Source organism: Peromyscus californicus, unplaced genomic scaffold (genome assembly GCF_007827085.1).
Source record: "Peromyscus californicus insignis strain IS unplaced genomic scaffold, ASM782708v3 Scaffold_4__1_contigs__length_199733344, whole genome shotgun sequence".
Lineage (NCBI taxonomy): Eukaryota > Metazoa > Chordata > Mammalia > Rodentia > Cricetidae > Peromyscus > Peromyscus californicus.
In genome coordinates this window covers 170245401-170270915 of record NW_026294562.1, presented here as the reverse complement: position 1 = coordinate 170270915, position 25515 = coordinate 170245401, and the positions used below count along the sequence as shown (strand labels likewise).

The 25515-nt window shown below is 53.1% G+C and overlaps 1 protein-coding gene and 1 long non-coding RNA gene across 2 annotated transcripts; one reads left to right on the top strand and one right to left on the bottom strand.

The window, feature by feature from the left end:
- Positions 1-1501: 1501 nt before the first annotated feature.
- Cadm4 (cell adhesion molecule 4) lies at positions 1502-24322 on the bottom strand. The gene is made up of 9 exons (XM_052761422.1): positions 24200-24322; positions 8120-8266; positions 7721-7873; positions 7336-7470; positions 6705-6869; positions 6532-6622; positions 4952-5124; positions 3246-3374; positions 1502-2524 (listed from the first exon to the last, which is right to left on the bottom strand). The coding sequence occupies exons 1-9, from the start codon at positions 24261-24263 to the stop codon at positions 2415-2417; spliced, it is 1167 nt and encodes a 388-aa protein (XP_052617382.1). The 5' UTR covers positions 24264-24322; the 3' UTR covers positions 1502-2414.
- LOC128124779 (uncharacterized) lies at positions 8273-21154 on the top strand. The gene is made up of 2 exons (XR_008222978.1): positions 8273-11206; positions 11259-21154. It is a non-coding gene; the product is annotated as an uncharacterized LOC128124779 (long non-coding RNA).
- Positions 24323-25515: the final 1193 nt, after the last annotated feature.

Genomic DNA, 25515 nt, shown 5'->3' with positions numbered 1-25515 from the left:
AGTCATCTTTTTACTGTCTCGGGCTTTAATCTTGCTGTCCGCTTTATCTGAGAAAGCTCCCCCTGCACCCTCCCCCTGCTCTGTGCTTACTCCTTCTCAGCACTGATGTCAATCTGAGGGACCTTCCTGGGTAATATAGCCTCTGCAGACCGAGTTAATTAGGGAACTGACACAGCACCTGTTTCAATAAAGGATGCACTTTTGATGGTGGGTGAAGGTGGGGTGAAGAGTGCCTGGGACTTTGTGCTCCTTTCTGTCTCCTTCACTTTGTACCAAACAGTAGCCGCCCCCCAACCCCCCCCACCTCCTCCCCCCACCCTCCCACCCCCTCACCCCCCTCACTCGACTGAGGCTTGCTATGTAGACCAAGACGGCTACGGGAATCTACCTGCCTCTTGTCTCGAGGAGCTGGGATTCAAGGTGTGTGATTTTTTTCTTTTTTGTTTTTTTTTTTTTTTTTTTGGTTTTTTGAGACAGAATTTCACCATGTAGCCTTGGCTGTCCTGGAACTCACTCTGTAGACCAGGCTGACCTCGAACTCAGAGATTCACCTACCTCTGCCTCCCAAGTGCTGGGTTTAAAATCGTGAGCCACCCCCACCCTCCAGCTTCTTTTTTTAGACAGGAACTTAATGTGTAGCCCAGGCTGGCCTCAAACTCAGTCTCCTACCTCAGCTTCTAAAGGACTAAGACACTCAGCTGGCATTTTAATGGCCTTCTTTACAATTCTATTTGTTTGTTTGTTTATTTATTTATTTTGGTTTTTTCGAGACAGGGTTTCTCTGTGTAGCTTTGCACCTTTCCTGGATCTCGCTCTGTAGCTCAGGCTGGCCTCAAACTCACAGAGTTCCGCCTGGCTCTGCCTCCCGAGTGCTGGGATTCACCGCCTGGCTTCCAATTTTAAAGAAAGCATTAAACTTTTTTGTTTGGGGGGAGGGGACACGTGGTCTTGCTAAGTAGCTAGGAGTGGCCTGGAGCTTGCTGTGTAGACCAAGATGCCATGGGATTTGCTTAGGCCCTTGTGCCTCCACTCCCTGAAGGTTGCAGATGTGTGCCACTGTTCCTAGCTCGGAAACTGTCTTCTGGTTTTGTTTTGTTTTTCAAAGCAGGGTTTCTCTGTGTAGCCCTGGCTGTCCTGGAACTAACTGTAGCCCAGGCTGGCCTCAAACTCAGAGATCCGCCTGCCTCTGCCTCCCGAGTGCCAGGATTAAAGGTGTGTGCCACCACCATCAAAATTATTTTGCTACCTTGCTGAGTCTGTTTCCTTCATCAAAGTTTCATGAAGGTCAGCATAGGGTCCCCTTTTCACCCTGAGTTCTTAGTGCCTAGAACAGGATCAAATTTCAGATTCCTGCTGAACTGGAGTGGATAGAGGTGGCCTTGGTGGGGTCTGGCCCCCTCACCTTCCTGTGTATCAGAATCCATATCACTCCCCTTCCCACCCCTGCATCTCCCCCTCCCAGTGTATAGTAGTGGACAGACACACACAGCCACCCCAAACACTTGTTCTCTCCTCAGTTTAATGGTGGTTAGTGGGATTGCCAAACCCCCTCCCTATCCCCTCCCCGCCCCGTACAAAAATGTGTTTTGCTTTGTTTTTTTAAACAAGAAAAAGGGGCAAAAGCCAGGAATGGGGGAGAGGGGTGCAATCTGATATTTTTCATACAGATTTTTGATTTTTTAATATATTATATATAAAACCATAGAGACCACACATCCCTTCCAAACTCCTTTCCCCCTCCCCGGGGGGCCTGGAGGAGAGATGGGGAAGGCCCCCCCAGGAGTGGGTGGACAGACAAATATGGGAGGGGGAAGACATGGGGGTGGAGATGGAGGGAAGGGGAGCCGCCCAGGAACCCGGAAGGGGGACTGGATAAAAGTTGGGGTTGTTTCCCTCACTGCCCCCATCAGAGTTTTCACACAAAGACACAGAATTCCCGTTTCCACGCCCTCCCCCTCCCCTCCCCCCACCGTGCGAACATGGCTTTGCAAAGAGGTGCCCAGAGCTCTGTGGAACTCTTACAATGGCTGGCATGGGGTCTGGGACCCCTAAGAAATCTGTGTTCCCCTTCCCTGCCCACCCCACCCTTCCCAGAATCTGACTCCCTCCCCACAAGACCTGGTTCTGTTGCCTAGGGGTTCTGGCCTTCCCCTGTTTTCTTCCCCCAACCCAAATCCCTATTACCCCTCCCTGGACTTGGGGTCTAGAAGGGACCTTCGGTCCCTGTCTCCTCTAGGGGACCCTAAAAGCCTCTGGACCCTAGCCTTCGTCCCTGGGAGAGGTCCAGGCATCCAGCACCCCCAATCCCTGCCCAAACGCCTGAGGTGTTAGCTGTGGGGGGAGAAGCCCGCCCTCCCGGACTCTGGTCAATGTCTTTGCTGGTTCCTTGCAGCTGGCAGTGGGTGGGGACGGGGTCAGATGAAGAATTCTTCTTTACGCTTATGTCCCTCGCTGCCGTTGAGGAAGGCTTCTCTGGCTTCTCCCTGCTCGTCCAAGCCGCTGGCCTCATGGGTCAGATAGGAGCCTGAGGGAAGAAAGATGCCCCCAGGGCAAAGGGTTGTGTTGCGCATGTGGACCCAGGAAGTGGATATAGGGGAAGGAGACAGGCAAGAGACACATCACATGAAGGAAGGAGGAGAAAGGGAACCAGAGTCAAGTTGAGTGAAGCGCGTGACAGAGGCAGAGAAAGGTAAAAGCGGAATTAGGGAGACTCCAAAAGTTCCCAGAAAAAAAACCCACCCTTATCCCTCCAACTGCCCCGCCTCCGTTTTTTGAGACAGGATCTCCAGTTTCCCAGATAAGCTTCAAGTGGCCTTGAACTTCGCATACTTCTGCCACCACCTCCCAAATACTGGGGTTAGAAGCATGCACCACCACGATCCATTTTGTGCAGTGTTGGAGGACGGAGTCCACGGCTTTGCTAGACAGTCTATCGATTGAGCCCTATCCCAGGACCCTTCTCTCCTCCCCCTTCCCCACCCGTTTCTTTTCTGATATTATTCCCTTACGTTTATGCTGTCAATAAATCCAGCTATTTGAAAAATAAATTACCCAAAGTCCCTCCCCTTAATTCTACTAAATTTCAGCCCTTTCAGAGCCCAGGGCCCAAAGCCCTTCCCCTACAGAGTATTGGTCTAAAATATGGCGCGATTTCGAATCCAATCTAGGGTCTAGGCTCCGCCCCCTTGTTATCCAGAATCAAACCGTCCACACCCTTCCCTGACTTCAGGTGCTGCCCCACTTACCCTTCTGTCGGACGGAGCACCAGACCATGCCCACTAGCACACATATGATCAGAAACACTAGTAGCGCCAGGATGCCGCCCACAATGGCGTAGGGAACTGATGTCTGGGCTTCTACCACCGCGCCGGGGTCTGCCAGAGGGACAGGTCATTAGAGAAGGTCCTAATCCGGCCTACTGTTGCCAGGCCATTAAACTATTCTGCACACAGCTTCGCTCCTCAAAAATGCCTGCCGTTTGTAGCCCATTTTTCTTTAGCTCCAGTTCCTCTGGGAATCCTTGGCTTTTACACTCGTGGGTCTTCCATTCTGAGTATCTGTGAACCTCCTCACCTTTTCACCCCTAAGCCAGAAGTAACACATCCCACTCTAGCTTCGGGGTTTTCAAAAACATTTTACTTAATTTTTTAAAAAAGATTTATTTATTTATTATGTATACAGTGTTCTGTTTGCATGTATCCCTGCAGGCCAGAAGAGGGCACCAGATCTCATTACAGGTGATTGTGGGCCACTTGGTGCTGGGAATCCAACTCAGGACCTCTGGAAGAGCAGCCAGTGTTCTTAACCTCTGAGTCATCTCTCCAGCCCCTATTTTACTTAATTTTATGTATCCGTGCTTGCTTGGATTTATGTGCACCAAGTGTGAGGACACTGGATCTGGAACATGAATTATAGAGCTGTGAACTGTCATGTGGGTGCTGAAAATCCAGCCCCGGTCCTCAGCAAAAGCAGTAAGCACACTTAACTACAGAGCCATCTCTCCAACCCCTGTTGTGTGTTTATTGAGACAGGGTCTCACTATGTAGCCCCAGCTAGCTAGGATTTAGGCTTCCACTATGTAGACCAGTCTGGTTTGCTTTTTTAAAAAAAAAAAAAAAAAAGAATGTCTCCTGTATTATAGACTGGTCTAAAAATCGATGGAAGTGGAGCTGGAGAGATGGCTCAGCGGTTTAGAGCACTGGCTGCTCTTATAGAGGACCGTGGTTCAATTCCCAGCAACCACATGGCAGCTCAAAACTGTCTGTAACTCCAGTTCCAGGGGATCCAACACCCTCATGCCAATGCACATAAAATAAAGTTAAATTAAAAAATTTTTAAAATCAGCTGGGCGGTGGTGGCGCACGCCTTTAATCCCAGCACTCGGGAGGCAGAGCCAGGCGGATCTCTGTGAGTTCGAGGCCAGCCTGGTCTACAAAGTGAGTTCCAGGAAAGGCTCAAAACTACAGAGAAACCCTGTCTCGAAAAACCAAAAAAAAAAAAAAAAAAAAAAAAAAAAAAATTTTAAAATCGATGGAGATGGACTTGAACTTCTTATCCTTCCTCTACTTCCAGAGTTCGAGGATTACTGGCATGGCATCGGATTTATGTGGTACTGGGAATTGTATCCAAGCTTTATCATACATGCAAAGCAAGCACTCTATTAACTGAGCTGCACCTCCAGCCAACACCCCCTCCAACTGCCTTTTTTGGCAGACTGGTTATTTAGTTCAGGCTGGCCTCGAATGAGTGATCCCTTCGCCTCAACCTCCAAAGCGCTGGGATAACAGTAGAGTCCGGCCATGGTCAGCTACCATGTTCCTCTTCGTTTGACTCAAATTGTTCCCCACCCCGGGCTACTTAACCAGCGACCGACCTCTTTGCTCAGGCTCCGCCCTCACGCCCTGCAGCCAGTCCCGGCCCCGCCCCCAGGCCTGACACGCTCCGCCCTCACCGTAGACCACAAGCACGTAGAGCGCCCTCGCGTGGCCGTGCTTGTTTGCCGCCTCGCAGGTGTAGGTGCCGTTATCTGCAGATACCAGGCCCGGCAGGGTGAGCGTCTCACCCACCGCCTCCGCTCTCTCCGGCAGAGACTCATTCCCCCGGTTCCAGCGGATCTGGCTTGGCCTGGCCGTGGGTAAAAACAGAGTTAGCAACCCAAGAATCTGACTTCTCCAGGAATCTGGATATGCAGCTCCGATCCAGCATTAACTTCCACTGTGACTGCTGGTGTGTGTGTGTGTGTGTGTGTGTGTGTGTGTGTGTGTGTGTGTGTGTGTGTTCCAATGGTAGACCCTTTACCAGCTATGTATAAGGTGCCAGGTTCAATCCCCAGCAATGAAAGGGGGTGAAGAAGACCCGACAATCTGCCTGTGAAATGTTTCAAAGGGTAGACACTTGCTGATAAGCCTGATTATGAATGAGATTCCTGGGACCCACATAGTGAGTGGAAGGGCAATTCTCACGAGTTGTCCTCTGACCTCCCTGCACGTGCAGCGGTATGCGTCCCACCTCTCGCAAAAATATATTTTTAAAAGTATGTGTGTGTATGGGGTTTTTATCTGCATGTATGTCAGCGCACCTCGGGCCTGCAGTGCCCTCAGAAGCCAGAAGAGGGCGTCGGATCCCCTGTGACCGGAGTTACAGAGGACTGCAAGCCACTACATGGGCGCTGGGATTTGGACCAGGGTCTTCTGGATGAACAGCTGAGCCATTCCTTGGGCCCCATAATTTTTTGGTTTTGTTTTGTTTTTCAAGACAGGGTTTCTCTGTGTAGCTCTGGCTGTCCTGGAACTCGCTGTGTAGACGAGGCTGGCCTGGAACTCACAGAGATCCGCCTGGCTCTGCCTCCCGAGTGCTGGGATTCAAGGTGTGTGCCACCACCACCTGGCACCGCCTGACCATAACCTACCTTCCTTCTCTTTCTTTCTTTCTTTCTTTTTTTTTTTTTGGTTTTTTGAGACAGGGTTTCTCTGTGTAGCTTTGCGCCTTTTCCTGGAACTCACTCTGTATAGTCCAGGCTGGCCCCAAACTCAGAGATCTGCCTGCCTCTACCTCCCGAGTGCTGGGATTAAAGGCGTGCGCCACCACCGCCCGCCCTCTCCCGCCCTCTTTCTTTCTTTTAATAAAAAAGGGCCATCTCAGTCCAGCGGTGGTGGCGCACGCCTTTAATCCCAGCACTCGGGAGGCAGAGGCAGGCAGATCTCTATGAGTTCAAGGCCAGCCTGAGCTACAAAGTGAGTTCCAGGACAGGCACCAAAACTACACAGAGAAACCCTGTCTCGAGAAACAAACAAACAAACAAACAAAAACCCCAAACCAAAACCAAACAAAAGGACCATCTCTCAGCCCTTTTCTTGTGGAAAACCAAGTGACAGGCTTGAGGCCAGCTTCTACAGGTAGCCAGAGCTTTAAGAATTCACCTCTTCCAAGCCCTTTTCATCAGGAGTCCGGCCTCACTATCTTTTTCCATAAGACCCAGGAGTGCAAGGCCCAAGTCTCCTCACCCCTTAGGAGCCAGAAGTTAGATCTCACCTGGGGTTCCCTGTGACAGCACACGTCAGCACCAGCGTGTCTCCCTCCCTCACTACAGCTTGAGAGGCATGGATCCGCGCCGTGGGGGAGTCTGCAGCGCAGGAGGGAAAAATGAGAGATCATTCTGCAGGATGGGGGCGGGCGGCCAGCGTGCAGACCCCAGAGCTACTTACACTGCACATCCAGCACGTACTGCGTCTGCTTGCTGTGTCCCGAGGGCAGCGCCTGGTTCTGCGCCTCACAAATGACGATCCCGCCGTCGTCCTTGCGGTCTACACGGAACCGCACGGTGCTCGCCACGCTCCACACCTTGCCGTTCTCCTGGCCGCTGCTCACTCCTGCCGGACCCAGTCCAGAAACGTCAGGCCAGGGGTTCTGCCCTGCCTCCTGATCCCAAGGTAGGCTGCTGACCAAGCCGTATTCCTAACTATAAGCCTGGCCTTTTTCACCTAGCCACACCCCCTGTCTCTCCCACACCTTAGGAGTCTGGTCTAAGTTTTGTTAGTTTCGCTTTGTTTGTTTTGAGACAGGGTCTGGAGTGGTCCAGGCTGGCCTCGCTATGTAGCCGAGGGTGATCTTGAACTCCTAATCCTCCTCCCTCCACCTCTCAAAGGTTGGGATGACAGGCGTGTGCCATCACGCCTAGCTCAACTGCTGAACAGCGAATGGAAAGCGTCCGTCAGAACCGGTGCGCTATTCTCAAGGCCCCGCCCACCATTAGCCCCGCCTCTTCCCCAAGCCCGGAGCCCGCACCCCACCCCCGCCCTGCTCTTCCACCCTGCCTGCCTAACTATCCCTGGGTACCTTTCAGCTCCTTGCGATCGCGATACCAGCGCAGAACCGCTGCGGGGCGCGACCGCGGAACCAGGCAGCTGAGTTCCACCTCGCCGCCCTCCACCGCTTGCTCTCGGACCTCCACCACGGGATTCTCCGGAGCCACTGCGCAGAAAAGGGGCGCGGGTGTTTGTGGGAGGGGGAAAGGGGGGTCAAGGGAGGCACCGAGGTAGGCTCAAGTCAATCTGGCTGCTGGATCCTAGGGACCAATGGGAGCCAGGGTCCCACAGGTGGCAGGGGTCATACGCAGAGACCAGAGGTCTGGTGGAGCCAGACGTCCCGGGCGCATGGGTCTCAGGACAAGTGAGAAGCAGAGAATGAATGAGTGGGGCTCTGAGAGGGGGAAGGCCAGTACCTAGGACAGTGAGCGTGGCGATCTGGTGGTGGGTGTCCTCCGTGTAGAGCTGGCAGAAGTAGCCCCCCTCGTCTTCCAGGCGGGCGTCGGAGAGCCGGATGCGCACTCGACGCGGGGAGAACTCCTCCAGCTGAAATCGCTCGTCCTTTAGAGCTGCAGTGAAGAGGGGGCTTCAACTTGGGGGCTTCTGGTCTCCAGACAGATGCAGCCCCCTACCTTTCCCCAGACATGGCTTATTTAACTGTTTGTTCCCTTGGAAACCCATTCCAGCACCGCCCCCCCCGCTCCCCCCCGCCCCCCCGCAGGACCACGAGAGCAAAGGCTTTCAGCCCTGTTCCCCGTCAGAAGTGTAGATGTGTCCTCTTTGAGGTCACAGGTGTCAAGGGTCCCCGCACTCACCTCGGGTGCCATTGAAAAAGAGGGTCTGCCGGGCTGGGTTCTGGATGACAACGATGGACCCATCATACTGATGCAGACGGCAGGTGATCTCAGCCACCCCACCCTCGGCCACTGTCACATTCTCTGTCTGCACTTCCTGTCCCGTTCCTGAACCAAGAGAAACAGATGGGAGAGTCCCTGAGATGGCATTCAGTTGTGCGTGCGTGCGTGCGTGCGTGTGTGTGTGCGCGCACTTGGTCGCGCATGAGGCCCTGTGTGTTTATATAAGTGGGGGAACATGGACATGTTCACATGCGTGTGTTGAGATCCAAGGCTGACCTGTCTTCCTCTAAGATAGATTCTTCACCTTATTCATTGAAGCAGGGTCTCTCAGTCGAACCCAGAGATCACAGGTCCGGGTTGGGATTGCTAAACAGCAGGTCCACTAGCCAGTTTACTCTGAGGATCCCATCTCTGTTTTTGGTGCAAGCTTCCAGGACCACAGCCGATTTATGTGGGTACTGGGGACCTGAACTCTGAGCCTTGCACTTGCTGAACTCTGATCCTGGTTTGTTGTTGAGAATAGTCTCTCACCCTGCAGCCCAGATTAGCCTCAAACTCATGGCAACCCTCCTGCCTCAGCTTCATGAGTGCTGAGATTACAGGGGTGAGCCACCAAACCTGGCCTTTAGTCCCCTCTCTCTCCAGTCTGGAGAGACAAAATGGTCTCCAGAGGAGCCAAGGCAAGACTCTGTGGCATGTGTCTGTGGTAGCACAAGGGGCATTAGGAGCAAGAGGAAGGGGAGAGAGAACTGCCCAGGAAGATGGACAGGAATTGGAGGCTCTGACAGAAGAAATCCCCATTGGATCTCAGAGCTGGAGTTCGCCCGGTGTGGGAGGCTGACGTCTTTCACACCCGGGCACCCACTGAAGCTCATTGGATGGGTTGTCTTCCCACATCTGGAACATATATAGACCAGGCTGGCCTGGAATTGACAGGATCTTCCTGCCCGTGCCTCTCCAGTGCTGGAGTTATAGGTTTACATCATCACATCCGGTTACAAATTCCTTTTCCTCTCCTCCCTCAATTCTCTCCCTATGTTCCAAGCCAGCCTGGTCTAGAGAGATCCTCTGCAAGCTGATTCAGCTGACCGTCCCATTCAGGAGGCTCACCATCCTGAATCTGGGCCGACTTAGGACTTGCAGTGACCAAGAGAACTTGGTAGATGTAGCCCTGAAAATTCTCGTCCTTGGGAGGCAGAGGCAGGAAGGGTCTGGAGTACAGGGCCAGCCTGGGCAATATAGTAAGATCAAAGCTGGGATATATCAAAAGCAAGACCCTGTCTGAAAGACAAAAGATCTCTCTCTCTCTCTCTCTCTCTCTCTCTCTCTCTCTCTCTCTCTCTCTCACACACACACACACACACACACACACACACACACACACACACACACATACACACACACACACACACACACACACACACACACACACACACACACACACTGGGGTGGGAATGTCTGTAGCTAGAGTGCCTGCCTAGCAGGCATGAAGCTCTGAGTTAGGTCCCCCGCACAGCATAAACTGAGTGTGGTGGTGAATGCCTGCAATCCCAGTGCTTGAGATCAAGGCAGGAGGGTCAGAAGTTTAAGGTCATCCTCAGTTCCATAGGGAGAGCAGTAGGAGACCAAGCTGCGGAGGGAGAGGTGTTTTTGTTAGAAATAATCTAGTAAGAGTCACAAAGCCCAGGCTTAGAGATGCCTAACAGCTTCCTGTGTGCCATCTGCCACCCAGAGACTGTTGGTAAAAATACCCAGAATAGCCTCTTTGAGGCACCTGCCACCCATCCTGTGATGGAGGCCACCTTGAATCTCATACTTTAACTGAGCCCCAGGTGGCCCCAGTGTAAACCGAGAGAAGTCTGCCCACCTGACTCAGTCTAAACCTCCCACCCACGATCTGAGTAAATAGCGAGTTCCCCCCACCGTTTTTGTGTTCGGAGACAAGGTCTCACCATGTAAGTCAAGCTGGTCTTGTACTCCTAACCCACCTGCCTCAGCTTCCACAGTGGTATGGTTACGAGTGTACAGCACTGCCCCCGGGCTCTCAGCCGTCATTTTTCCACATTCTGAGTGGTGTGTTCCGCCGTGACGTCCTGGCTCTGTCACACGCCTATGCCATTTTCCCCTAGCATCCCTGTGGCTGGGTGTGGCCATGTGACTGACTGGGGGTCAATGGCTGTAGTGCTGGATATAATTCTTCCCACCTTGTCTTTCTCCCCTACAACTGAGCACAAGTGTGCACATCTACAGGGCCAGAACAATCCAGGAAGCACATGGAAGAGCGGGGCCTCACATAAGAGTGAGCTCCACAGCTGCTTGTCCCCCATGGCCCTGCCTGAGACGTATTTTTATTTTTATTTTTTATTTTATTTATTTATTTTTTTGGTTTTTCGAGACAGGGTTTCTCTGTGTAGCTTTGCGCCTTTCCTGGAACTCGCTTTGGAGACCAGGCTGGCCTCGAACTCACAGAGATCCGCCTGGCTCTGCCTCCCGAGTGCTGGGATTAAAGGCGTGCGCCACCACCGCCCGGCGTATTTTTATTTTTAGACACGGTCTCTCTATACAGCCCTGCCTTACCTAGAATTTGCTCCATAGATCAGGCTGGCTTAAAAGTCACAGAGATTTACCTGCCTCTGCCTCCCGAGTGCTGGGATTAAAGGCATGCACCACCACATCCGACTTGGTGGTGCACACCTTTAACCCCAGCACTCGGGAGGCAGAGGCAGGTGGATCTCCGAGTTTGAGGCTAGCCTGGTCTACAGAGTAAGTTCCAGGACAGCCAGGGCTACACAAGTAAACCTTGTCTGAAAACAAACAAAGTCTGGAAAACAAATAAAATAAAATTTTAAAAGGTGTGCACCACAATGCCCAACTCAGATTGAGTTTTTGTTAGCACATTAAGAGTTTGGGATTATTTGTGACAGCAGTTAGCCCACCTTGAATAACTATTAGAAGAACCAATGACAGGACTGAAAGGTAATATTGGGCTGAGGGTGTGGCTCAATGGTAGAGTCCCTGCCTAGAATCCCCCAGTGAGGGGCTGGGGTGTGGCTCAATGATAGAGTCCCTGCCTAGAATCCCCCAGTGAGGGGCTGAGGGCGTGGCTCAGTATTTCCTTGACCTGGGCAAGGTCATGGGTTCCGTTTCCATTAGCAAAGAAAGGAAGCTGAAAGCCAACCCTAACAGCATCAGTGCCCCCAGAAGCCTCAGTTTCTTTCCCAAGGTAACAGCACTACCATAGCTACCACTGATGAGCATGTGCTGCTGGAGCTCCTGTGGTAAGGGCACTGCCATGTCCTTCCCGACTGATCTTCACAATGCAGAAAAGGGGGCTCGCTTTCTTTCTTTCTTTCTTTCTTTCTTTCTTTCTTTCTCTCTCTCTCTCTCTCTCTCTCTCTCTCTCTCTCTCTCTCTCTCTCTCTCTCTTTGTTTTTGTTTTTCAAGACAGGGGTTCTGGTGTAGCCCTGCTGGTTGTCCTGGAACTTGCGCTGTAGACCAGGCCGACCTCAAACTCACAGAGATCCTCCTGCCTCTGTCTCCTGAGTGCTCAAATTAAAGGCGTGCACCACCACTGCCTGGCAGTGGGGCTCTATTTCAATCCCTGTTTTCCCAATTCCCTGATAATGAATCTGTGCCAGAGACTGATCTCAGAGCCTCACATCTCAAGTCCCAGTGTGTAGGTGAGGAAATTGGCCATAGTCAAAACTGCCAAAGGCAGGAGCCTCTGACCTTCTGGCCTGCCTCCACATCCCTTCCGGCCATCTGGGTAAATGTCCAGCACTGGTGAAGGGTTCTGGACGATGTTGTGAGAGGCTTGCCATGGCAAGAAGCTATATTGGGTTTTTTTTCTATCTGTTTGCTGATTTCTCATCTCACTAGGTTGCCCAGAGGTTCTGAACTTCAGGACTCAGGTGACGTTCTTGTCTCAGCCTCTCTGGTTCTGGAATTAGAGACATGTTCTACAGTGGATGGCCAGTTATTTGGCCAGAATCTATTTATTTATTTATTTATCTTTCAATTTTATTTTATATATACAGGTGTTTTTTGCCTGCCTGCATGTGAATGCACCATTTGTGCATCTGGTGGCCACAGAGGCCAGAAGAGGGCATCTGAATCCTGGAACGGGAATTACAGACAGTTGGGAGTTGGTGTGGGTGTTGGATATGAAACCTGGGTCCTCTGGAAAAGCAGCCAGTATTCTTAACCACAGAAACAGCTCTCCAGTCTCTGGATTTATACTTATTTACCATTTAGGTGTGTGTGTGTGTGTGTGTGTGTGTGTGTGTGTGTGTGTGTGTGTGTGTGCAAGTACTCATGTGTGAGTGTCTGCACAGAATCCAGAGGAGGGCATTAGGATTGAATATCCCCTCTGTCACTCACCCACCTTAGTCCTTTGAGGCAAGGAGTCTCCCTGAACCTGGAATTCACGATTTGCCTTGGTTTTTCCTGTAGCGTGGCAGCCTCCACTTCCTGAGTGCCACGAGATAGATATGAGGCACCGTAGCCATTTCAACTCTCTTTAAATTATTAATGGCTGGGCATGGCAGAGCACACTGGTAATTTCTGCACTAGGGACGATGTGGAAGGAGGTTTTCCAGTCCATCCAGGGCTATATTAAAAGCACCTCTGCTTCGAAGAAACAAAACAACAAAATAAGCCGAGCGATTCTCCTTGTGTCTTCCATTCTGCCTTGTAGTGGGTTGTCCGGTATGTGCAGCCCTTGAGTGTCAGGGAAGTTTCTGGGCCTGGTACCCAGAGATAAGTCAGATGAGGTCCAGGCCCTTAGAAAATCTTTACCATTTATAAGGAACTAGCCACAAATCAATGTAATATTCCATCAGAAGTGTTAGATTCAAGGGATTCCTTCTGTAGGATATAAGCAGGGACTGCTGGCTTCCCATCTCAACATTCTTCCACTTATCGTCAAGAAAGCCTCATTGTACTTTACGGTTGTTCCCTGCCCAGCGAGATATTTCTGACTCCCTTGCAGCTAGGTAAAGTCATGTGATAAAGTTTATTCTAATTAGACCTAAGCAAAAATATCATACAATCATTTATGGAGTACTTCCTAATAAAGGGGGAAAAACCCTTTTTTTCTACTGGGACACCCTCACGCATCCTGGAAACAGGACGGGATTGTGGGATGCTGGCAGCCATTTTGGGTCCCAGTGACAAAGGAGTGATGGAATCAAGAGTTGGAAGTGTCCGGGTCTTTGGTGGTGATGTGGAGTGGACACACTTTCCAATTCTGGACTTTTTTTTTTTTTTTTATGTTGGTGATGTCTAAACCACCCTTTGGATTTTATCTAGTGTCTCCCAGAATGACAAACGCAACACATTCAATCTTCACCTCAAATATTTTCTTCCCTACATTTTTATAAGTGCAGTAGGTGCCGCAAACCATCCACTCAGTTGCTCAGGCCAAAAGACGACAAGCCACCCAAGTGTTCGACCTCTTCCTCAGCCCTGACACCCGTCCCTCCAGCAATGTCTGCATATTTTACCTCTTACACGTGTCGGAATCCATGTGGCTTTGTCTGTCTCCCAGAATCCTGGCCTCATCTCTCATCTGGATCTCTCCAGAAGCTATCTGTGGGTCTCAACTTCCAAGCCTGCCTCTCATGTCCAGGCTGACCTGTAACACATGACTGTCTTGACTTTGCCTCCTGAATGCTAAGGTAACAGGCATGCCACCATGCCCAGATTATATGGGTTTTTCTTTCTTTTTTCTCCTCCTCCTCCTCTTCTACTTTATTTTTCAAGACAGGGTTTCTCTGTGCAGCCCTGGCTGTCCTGGAACTCACTATGTAGACCAGGCTGGCATCAAACTCACAGAGATCCACCTGCCTCTGCCTCCCAAGTGCTCGGATTAAAGGTGTGCGCCACCACCACTCGGCTGCTTCTTTTTTTAGGTACAGTCTTACTGTGTAGCCCTGGTTGACCTGGAACTTGACATGTAGATGAGGCCTGGGTTAAAGGTTTGTACCACTGTACCTGACTAGGGGGACTCTTTTACATTTAAGATTTATTTTATTTTTTCATTACGTGCATGATGTGTCTGTGTGTGGGTATGTGCACATGCTGCAGGTGCCCTAGGAGACCAAAGGGTTTGGATCCCTGGAAGCTGGAGTTACAAGTGATTTTGAGCCACCTCACCTGGGGGCTGGGAATCAGAACTCAGGTCCTCAGCAGGGATAGTATGTGCTCTTAACCACTGAGCCATTGTTTTGCTGTTCTTTTCTTTTCTTTTTTTGGTTTTTTGAGACAGGGTTTCCCTGTGTAGTTTTGGAGCCTGTCCTGGATCTCGCTCTGTAGCCCAGGCTGGCCTCGAACTCACAGAGGTCTCTGCCTCCCAAGTGCTGGGATTAAAGGCCAGAAGGGGCGTCAGCTCTCCTGGAACTGGAACAACCGCTGCAGATGGTTCTTAGCTGCCGCGTGGGTGCTGGGAATCAAGCCTTGGTCCTGCACGGGTAACGAGTGCTCTTAACTTCTGAACCATCTCTCCAGCTACCCTCTCACCCCATAGATGCATGGGACTCAGGGGACTAGAGATGTTTCCGTGGATAAAATGCTTGCTGCTTATCAAGTGCGAGGCCTGATTTCCAGCATACAAATAAAGCAGGCACGCACCTGTAAGCCAGGGGCTTGGGGTGGGGCGGGGGGGGGGGGTGCAGACAGGAGGATCCCCAGAGTTTACTAGTCAGCTACTCTAGCCAAATTGGTATGCTCCAGGTTCCTTGAGAGACCCTGGGTCAAAAAAAGCGGGGGTTGGGGAAGAGGGGCAAGCGAAAGAGCTCAGTGAGTAAAGGTGCTTGCTGCTAAGACCCACAACCTGAGTTCGATCACTGGGACCCATGTGATGGAGGGAGAGAACCAGTCTCTGCAGGTTGTCCTCAGACCTCCATGAGTGTCATAACACCTGCCATCAACTCCCCCCCACACACTCAAATAAATAAATACACGTAATTTTAAACATGCAGGGGCTGGAGAGATGGCTCAGAGGTCGAGTGCACTGGCTGCTCTTTCAGTGGACCCGGGTTTGAGTCCCAGCATCAACACGGTGGCTAACAGCCATCTGTAAACTCTGGTTCCAGGGAACCTTTTCTTCTGGACTACGAGAACACCAGGTACATATGGGTGCACAGACATACATGTGACCAAAACACCCTCGCTCATAAAATAAAAATGTAAGCAAATTAAAAAAAGAGAGAGAGTCAGGTATGGTGGCACAATGGTGGCATATGTCTTCAATCCCAGCACTCAGGAGGAATAGGCAAGTGGATCTCCGGGAGTTTGAGGTCAGCCTGCTCTACACAGTGAGTTCTAAGCTAAGCAAAGGTGACAGTGATGCTCTGTCTCAAATGAAATAAGCATATAAGTAAAAGCACAAACCGAGGTGGAGAGCAGCTGAGGAGGTCACGTGACCTGGATCTCTGGCCTCCACACACGTGCACATACATACAAATGTTCACACACTAACATGTACACACTCAGACACACAAAGAACCTGCTTACAGTATTATCTTCCATGCCTGCCTCTCACACCCAGGCTGTTCTTGAACACATGACCTTCCTGCCTTAGCCTCCTGAGTGATGTGTGGACCACCATGCCCACGTTAAAATCAGCCAACAGGGCTGCGGATGATTGGGCCTTTGCCCAGTGGTGTGGAAGACCTCAAAGCCCACCCCAGCCCAGCAGCGCCAGCAGCATCCAGCCCTCCCACGGCAGCCTATCACAAACTCCTGTGTGGGCCCTTCCAGGTACCGAACAGGCCCAGGTGTCACCCCTCTCCTGTTCACTGCCCTCTAGACTAACTGGCCTCAGTGTCCCTCAAGCACATTGAATTTGCTCCCCCCTCAGGGCCTTCGCATGTACTTCCCTCTGCCTGGTTGTCCTCTTCTACAACTCCCACCATCTTAGGGCTGTCTTCTGTGCTCCTTCAGTGACCTCTGACCTCCTCCAAAAGACCTTCCCTCACCCTCTGTCTCTTTGCCTCCAAAACACTTTCTGTCTCCTTCCCATTGGTTGATGTATTCTATGGAAATAACATCGAGGCTCTACGAAGGTGAGTGTGTGACCAACTGAGGTTAAGGCTCCACACACCCACACACACCCATACACACCCAGTCAAGAAGTATGCATAGCCCTCAGTCGCCAGGCAGGAGGATCAGTGGTTCAACGTCATCCTCCCTTATGTATCTTGTTGGAAGCCAGCTTGGGCTGCAGGAGACACTGTCTCAGAAATGCAAATCTGGGGGAGCGGGAGAGATGGACGGTTCAGCAGTTAAGAGGGTCGCCTGCGACTCTTGCAGACAATCTGAGTTCAGTTCCCAGCACCCTCAACAGACAGCTCACAACTTCCAGGAGCTCCAGGTCCAGGGGCCCTGATGCCTCTGGCCTCTGCAGGCACCAGCATTTGCATATACATATCCTGACACACACATAATTTATAAAAATAAGTCTTTTAAAAACAATAGCAGGAGGGCTGGAGAGATGGCTCAGAGGTTAAGAGCACCGACTGCTCTTCCAGAGGTTCTGAGTTCAATTCCCAGCACCCACATGGTGGCTCACAACCATCTGTAATGAGATCTGGCACCCTCTTCTGTATACATAATAAATAAATAAATCTTTTAAAAAAAACAAAACAACAGCAGGAATGGAGAGATGGCTCACAGAGGTCAGGAGCACTTGCCATTCTTCCAGAGGACCTGAGTTCAGTTCCCAGCGCCCACATCAGACCGCACACAACTGCCTATGAATCCATCTCCAGGAGACCCGATGCCCCTTCTGACTTCTGAAGGCACCTGCACACACACACACACACACACACACACACACACACACACTCACACACATGCTCACACATACAGTGCAAAATTCACCAGGCGTGGTGACACACGCCTTTAAACCCAGCGCTTCAGAAGCAGAGGCAGAGAGATCTCTGTGAGTCCAAGGTCAGCCTGGTCTACACAGTGAGTTCAAGGCCAGCTAAGGCTACAGAATAGAGAGACCCTGTCTCAAACAAACAAAAACAAACAAACAAAAAACAAAACGAGGCTGCAAGATGGCTCTGTGGGTAAAGACAGCAAGCCGAGTTTGATCCCCAGGACCCACATACACAAAAGAAATAAATGACTATAACAACAAAATTTTAAAAATTAAAAACAGAACATTTAGAGAGCTTGCAGAAAGTGCTACACTACTCAGGTAGGATCTTGCTTGGGCTTCCAGACAATTACGAACCGCAGCTTTATTTTGGTTTTCTTTGAGACAGGGTCTTACCACGCAGACCACACTACGCTAAAACTCACTATATAGGCCAGGCTGGCCTTGAACTCTTGAACCTCCCACTTCAGCCTCCCTAGTGCTGGGGTCACAGACATGCTCTGCCACACCCTGCCTGGGGATCTCATTGTAAATGCCAGGCAGATCCCAGCTCCATCTCTTGCCATCCATGTGACCTTGAGGAAGTGCCCCAACCTTTATTAGCAGAGTCCACGCCATCTGTGAGATGACCGAGATGCCAGAGATAGCTTCGCAGGAGTCAGCCTTGCACCCAACACTCCAGAAGAGGCCTCTTTGATGGCTGTTATTACAGGTTCTGGGAACAAGCCAGGCCTTATGAAAACTAGTCTGCATGGTCAATACTTTAAAAAAAAAAAAAAATCTTGCTGGGTATGGGGGTTGTAATACCAGCAACCTGGAGGCAGAGGCAGGAAAGATCTCTGAGTGTGTGAGGCCAGTCTGGTTACTTAGAGAGTTCCAGGCCAGCCAAGGAACACCTTGCCTTATAAACCAAAATCCCCAAATAATAATCTTGTGCTGGGATGTAGCTCCTTTGGGAGAGTGCTTGCCTAGCATTTCTTGAAGTCCTGAGTTTGAGCCCTGCTATTGCATAAGCTAGGCATGATGGTGCATACCCATAATTCCAGCATTTGGGAGGTAGAGGCAGGAGGATCAAGAGTTTAAGGTTATCCTTGACTAAGCATCGAGTCTGAGGCCAGCCTGGGCTACATGAGACACTGCTTCAAAAAACCAAACAAAACAAACTCCAACCAAATGAAGTCTTAACAACTATCTCGCCAGCCCTCACAGCTAATATGAAGTTAGCCCCCATTTTACAGATGTGGAGAGTGAGGTATCCAAGAGGAGTTAGTGACAAAGTCTGCCATTTCCTGGGAGCTATGAGGACCCCCATATCCACCTCTCCCATTTTCCAACTGCTCTCTGCTTGAGGGTGCAGATGGGGCGTGGGGGGGCTTTTGTTGAATTCCCTCCCCCTCCTGAAGAGTCAGTAAGCGACCGTGTTTCTGCCTGGAATACTAATTGGCCCAAGGCTTTTGTTTCTGGTTGGGGGGGTGGGGGCGGGACTTTCTGGTCAGAGAGGGGCTGAGCTTTTGGGACTGGGGCATGGACTTTGAAATGGTGTTGACAGCCAGAAGTCATCATGGGGACTGCGCTTGGAGACAAGTAGAGGGGAGGTTCTGGAAAAGGGGTTGTCAGGGGACATGGAGAGACTCAGCATCCTCTACCCTAGACTCACAAACACAGGCAACAACTGTCCCAGGCCCAGGAACCTCCTCCCTCAGACCCAGGGCTCCGGGGTAAGCCCTCTTCCCTCAGACCCAGGGATCCAGGGCCAGCCCTCCTCCCTCAGACCCAGGGGTCCAGGGCCAGCCCTCCTCCCTCAGACCCAGGGGTCCAGGCCCAGCCCTCCTCCCTCAGACCCAGGGGTCCAGGCCCAGCCCTTCTCCCTCAGACCCAGGGGTCCAGGCCCAGCCCTCCTCCCTCAGACCCAGGGGTCCAGACCCCAGCCCTCCTCCCTCAGACCCAGGGATCCAGACCCCAGCCCTCCTCCCTCAGACCCAGGGGTCCAGACCCAGCCCTCCTCCCTCAAACCCAGGGGTCCAGACCCCAGCCCTCCTCCCTCAGACCCAGGGGTTCAGGCCCAGCCCTCCTCCCTCAGACCCAGGGGTCCAGGCCCAGCCCTCCTCCCTCAGACCCAGGGGTCCAGACCCCAGCCCTCCTCCCTCAGACCCAGGGGTTCAGGCTCAGCCCTCCTCCCTCAGACCCAGGGGTCTAGGCCCAGCCCTCCTCCCTCAGACTCATGAGACAGGGGTCCACAGTGCACAGCTGGTGGATGTTTCCACAGAGACTAAGCAGGATGGGGGAGTACTTCCTGGGTCCTGAGTCAGCGAATACCCAAGGGAGTCTCAAGGTCACAGTTCTGGGAAGGTCATAGCCACCCCCTTTGTATCCGTTCCCCAGGGGGCCCCTGGAACCATGCCTCTTTCCTTTTCCCTCCCCTGGGAAGCTGGTACATTCCTGGGTCCTGCCTGAACCCCCCCTCAGCCCCCCCATCAATGGCGGAGTCCGAGCATCGCTGCACAAAGCATCAATTCTTCCAGCAGACCAGCCTTGTGAAGGCGCCTGTATTTGCAGGACCTAGGCATCAGGGTCCCAGCTCAACCTCCCTCAGAAACCCCCAGCCCCTTTCTCCTCAGCCAAGAGTCTCAGCTTCTCTTCCTCAAACCTCTGACTTAGACCCCAGTCCTCCTCCTTTAGACCCAGGGGTCCAGGCCGGAGCCCTCCTCCTTCAGATCCAGGGGTCTAGGCCCAGCCCTCCTCCCTCAGACCCAGGGGTCCAGACCCCAGCTTCCCCCCTCTGACACAGGGGTCCAGACCTCAGTCTCCTCCTCTGACACAGGGGTCCAAACCCTAGCCCCTCCTCCCTCAGATACGGAGATCTGAACCCTGGCTTCTCCCCTCTTGAAAACTTTGGATTCCTGAACCATGATCCTGCCTTCTGTCCTTTGTATCCTGAGTGTCTGGGGACCAGGGCCTTAGGTGGGGGCGTCTAGGGGTGAGTCAGCGGCCTAACACAAAGTCTTCCCTGTGGCCCCCACGTTCCTGGGATACTCAGGACTCCCTGGATTCCAGGCTTCTGGCCCAGCCAGGGGGTGAGGAGTCCCTCAGAGGGTCACCCTGAGCGTGGGGTTCCCGGAAGAATGCAAGCTTCCTTTCATTTTGCTTCGCCAAGCCTCGGCCACAGTTACCCTTCTATATCTTCCTCCACGAAGCCCCAGCAGCCCATCCCACTACCCTGGGTGTCCACGGAAAGGCCTAGGTGCCCAGTGTCTACAGGCAGAAACCATGGGTGCTCGGGCTCTGGTGCCATGGGCCATTGGATGCTGGCGGGACTGGCTACATCCAGCAACCCCCCCCAACACACACACATACACCCAGAGAGAGAAAGCTGCCTTTGTGTTCCCCGAGTCGGGGACAGGCCAGGCTCGCACGACATTAACCCACCCCTGGGCCCTAGCTCCGCTGGGTCTAAGGTCTTGGAATCTGTGGAGGAACCTAACCTCCGCCCCCACACGGGGGGGACCCAGGCATCCAGTCCATGAGTGGGTCGGGGTCAGTGATAGATATCTCCCAAGACCCATTCTTTGGGGTGAGTCACGATGAAAGGAGGGTCCCTCTATGCCCTAAGTGGTTGCTTAGAGCTGTTAACAGGGAGAAGTGAGTCACCCTAGAAGGGAAACTTAACTTGGGATCAACAAAGTCCCCCTCCACAGGGCTCCCCAAGTCTTAATAACCTCTTTATTCTTTCTCAGGATCTACATATCAGCTTCCTGCTGCGGGTCCAGTCTCCTGTTGTGGGTCCCCCCACCCCAACCCCACGTGCATCTCTGTGGTCAACTGCCCTGTAACGTATTTCTATCTACCTTTTTCTCTCAACATCAGCCTCATTCTCCTCTTCCCACATTCTCCACAGATGAGTGAGCCAGGAAAGACGGGATACCTTGTTTCTTTTTTTTTTCTTTTCTTTTCTTTTGTTTCTTTTTGAAAGGCACAAATAGAGGCTCCAGTCTCCCCGTCCTGCTGCTGGCTGGGTAAGGAGATGTAGGGACCATTGATACTTCCTAAAAATGGGTGGTCAGGGACCTTCATAAAGACTCAATTAAAAAAAAAAAAAAAGCTGGACACTGGAGCACAAGCATGTAATCCCACTACTTGGGAGTCTGAGGCAGGAGGATCGTTGTGAGTTTGAGACCAGCAGGGGGCTACATAGTGAGTTTAAAAGCCTTTTATACAGCCGGGCGGTGGTGGCGCACGCCTTTAATCCCAGCACTCGGGAGGCAGAGCCAGGCGGATCTCTGTGAGTTCGAGGCCAGCCTGGGCTACCAAGTGAGTTCCAGGAAAGGCGCAAAGCTACACAGAGAAACCCTGTCTCGAAAAACCAAAAAAAAAAAAAGCCTTTTATACATAGTGAGGCCCTGTATTGGAGAGAGAGAGAGAGAGAGAGAGAGAGAGAGAGAGAGAGAGAGAGAGAGAGAGAGAGAGAGAGAGAGAGAAGGGCTGGGTGGTGGTGGCGCACGCCTTTAATCCCAGCACTCAGGAGGCAGAGGCAGGCGGATCTCTGTGAGTTGGAGGCCAGCCTGGGCTACAGAGAGAGATCCAGGACAGCCAGGGGAGAAACAAAAACAAAACTAAACACAACAGAAAGAAAGAAAGAGAGAGAGAGAGAGAGAGAGAGAGGGAGGGAGGGAGGGAGGAAGGAAGGAAGGAAGGAAGGAAGGAAGGAAGGAAGGAAGGAAGGAAGGAAGGAAGAGAAAAGGGAACTGGATATCCATGAGAAGTACTATAAATGGGACCCTTTAGGACCATGCTCCCCAAAAGGAGAAACTGAGGCCCATAAAAGGACAGAGACTGACATTAAACTATGCTAGAGAGGAGGCCAGAACCCAAGCCCGGAGCTCTCCCGAAGACACCACGCTTGCCTTCCACTCATAAAGCCCCACAGCATGTAATTTAGAGGTCGTTTACAGAATGGATTAAGGTGCCAGGAAGCAGTGATTTTAACATCAAACCAGGGACAAGGCTCAGAGCCATCTGCCAGATGGTGCCCAAGATTTGAATCCAGAACTGGATAGGTAGTCAGCTGAGGCTACAAGGGCCCAGGAGCTGCACAACCCCAATGGGTAGAGATTTCATGATTTCAGTATGTCAAGACACTAGAACAGCCCATAAAGAATCATAAAGAATCTTGTCTTTCTTCTTCCAGCACTGGGGATTGAACCTAGGGCCTCTCACATGCTGGGCAAATGCATTGCCACTGAGCTCCATTCCCAGACCCTCCCTGGCTGCTAATTCTAGACAAGTACTCACTGAGCCACACCCCTAGCCCCTCATTGGTGGATTCTAGACACCTATTACTAGTAAGCTTCCTCCCTAGCATACACACCACTCCCTCTTTTTTTTTTATGCTTTTATTTCTAAACTGAATATCACTAAGTAGTGATCCTGGCAACTCTTGAACTCATGTTCCTGCCTCAGCCTCCAGAGCTAGGGTTACAGGCCACCATGACCAACCACAGTCTAGAAATGGAAAGGTGTTAAGGTTCTAAAGACTTCCAGCATCCTAAGGGCGTCAACGTTCTAACTCACTCCAGGCTCTTTGTTTACTGGACTCGCTGGCTCCAGGATTCCAGGAGCCTACTTTCCATGCAGAAGCATAAAGAAAAATAAAAATGGATGGAAATGTACCATAAGTCCAGAGCTCTCACCTGGGAAATTGGGGCATGCCCGTTGCAAAAGAGGGACTGGTGAAAGCCAGGAAGCCACTACAGAAGTCTACAGAGGAAAGGCAGAACTTCTGATGTCGGCCTCGTCCTCCAAGGCAACCCGTGGAGTGGCAGGTGTGACCACACTCAACTTAGCTCTCACATCATCAGTCGCAAAGTTCAGCACCGTCCCTTGATAGAACCGGGGCCAGGAAAGAGGGCTCCCAGCCCTGGGTCACCTGGTCCCAACTCCCTGTAGGAGACCTCAGTCCTGCTTGACACCTCCCCATCAGGTATTCTCAGGCAAAGTAACTCGACCCACCCAGGATAGGTGTCCCATGGTAGATATGAGACACATAGGGTTGTAAGTGTGAGTGTTCAGGTGACACTTCCTGACCTTGTCCCCAGCCTCAGGGTCACCCTGTCTTGGGGGTCTTTAGCTTCCCACAGTGAGGGAGAAAGACATGTGGATGTCCTGGAGGGGGCTCTTCTGTGAAGTGTGGCCTGGGTGTGCGAACGGGTGGGAGGGTTTGGGGAGACATTTGTGGAATCCACGTGTGTGCCCACATGCCACTGTTCCCTATCCCACTTCACACATCTATACTGTCGCTGCCCTGCCTGACTCTCCTTTCCAGGAGCAAAGAGGGATACTTCGATGGAGGATGTACGGAGAGAGGAAGCAGAGTCAGTCCGGGGACGGGGAGACTGTGGGATAGGAAGGAGAAAGGAGGCGGTTAGGTGGAGAAATGGGTGAATGGTAGGGGACGAAGAGACAAGGGGATGAGGCAGATGGGGACAGAGAAGGGAAGAGATACGGGGGGTCAAGGAGACAGGGAGAGAGATGGTGAATGGGGACATGGAGGGAGGGCAGCCACATAGGAGACGGAGCAGAGTGAATGGGGGGGGGGGCAGAGTGACCCAGGAAAAAGGGACAGAGGTGGGGGACAAAGGCAAAATGGAGAGACGGGAGAGGGGAGACAAGGAGAAAGGGGGTGGCAGACAGAAGGAAGGACAGGACTTGAAGACTGAGGGACGGAGGACAAGGGTGGGGGGGGAGAAAGCAGAGAGAGAAGGATCTAAAGACCAGGACGGAAGGACAGTGGGACCGGCCTGGAGAAGGCGGGCTTGGGGACATGGGGGGGAGGAAGGGTCTCAGGCCCTTTGTCCCCGCGGGATCGGGGCCTGTGCGGGGTGGGGGGGCTGCGGCACGGCGGCCGGGGCCCGCGCCCCCCCCCCCCCCTGCCCGCGGCTCCGGGCTCCTGGCCCGCGCTGCGCTTTGTCCCGGAGACGAGGGTCTCCCGCAGCCCCCCCCCCCCCCGAAGCGCATTGTTTGGGCCTCTGCAGGCCCCCAGGCGACCCGGCTGTCACCGCGGCGCGACCCCCCTCCTCAGCCCCACTGCAATACGCACACCTCCCTCGTCACTCCGATCCAGCCCGCCGACCCGGCCCCCACCCCCGTCACCCTACCTGGCCCCGCCGCGGCCGCCCACAGCAGCAGCAGCGGCCACTGGAAGCGCCGGGCCCGGCCCATGGTGCCGCCGCCACCGCCGCCGCCGCCGCCACCGCCGCCGCCGCCGCCGCCGCCGCCGCCGCTCGCTCCCGGCCCGGCACCTGCACCTCCCGCGCCGCCGGCCCCGCCCCCGAGTCCGGCCCCGCCCTCGACCCCGCCCACTGCGCGCCTGGGTGGGCGGGGCGTCGGGTGAGGGGCGGGGCCGGGCCGGGAGGGGGGTGCAGAGAGGCCCAGACAATGCGGGGTGAGGGAGGACGGGAGCGCGGACAGGGCGCGCACGGGGTGGGGGGCGCGCGCGCAGGACAGCGCGCGGACCCGGGCGCGCGGCCTGGGCGTGAGCGTGACGGCGTCGTGGGAGCCAGCAGGGGAGGACTCAGGAGAGCGGAAGGTCGGGAGGGTCGTGTGAAGGTGCAAAGGTGTGCGTGCGTGTGCGCGCAGGCGTAGCCAGGGCGAGTGGGGCTCCCCGGAGGATGCTGAACCGGGAGACACGCGGAAGATGCGCAGGAGATGCACGAGAGATGCGTGGGAGAGGCGCGGGAGATACACGGGGGAATGCATGGAAGACGCACGGGAGATGCTCAGGGTTTGTGCAGAAGATGCACAGGCGACCCACAGGGGGGTGCGTGGGAGATGCTCTGGAGAGGCGCTGGAGGGCGATGCTCGGAAGCGCGCGAAGATGCGAGGTGCTGGCATGTGCTGCTGTGAGTGTGAGCTTTGAGGGGAGAGGAGTGTGATGCAGCAAAGGTGAATGTGGGCAGGTGAGTAGCAAAGCGTGAGAGGCTGGGCCGGGTGGCTGGGCAAGTGTGGACTTCTTTGGGCAGGGCATCGAATGGGGTTCGCTCCCTGCCTCTGGTCCTGACCATGAAACCTCAAGTTTTAGTCTTGTTTCCCTGGGAGGGGCCCCCAGAAAGCTAACTGGACTGGAAGGAAGTCTTAATCCTAGGCCTTGGGGAGGGAGAGGCCCCTGGGGCAACCTTTCAGGTGTGGCATCTGGGTTCTGCACCCTTCTCCCCACAGTCTGGTCCAGTCTGTCTGTGTCACTCTGCCTTTCCGGTTCAGTTCCGTTCCCCAACCTGGAGGCTGACTCACCCCTCTAGACTTTGGTCCACTCTCCCTCTTGGGCGTGGGTTCCCCTGAGCCCGCTCCTGTGGACACCCGATGGCCTGCAGCAGGCTTATGACCCATAGGACCCAGAAGAGTGAAAAACCACTCACAGGACTCAAGGCCAGCAGGTAGACGGGGTCCACCTGAAACGCTCTCCTCTTTTTTCTCC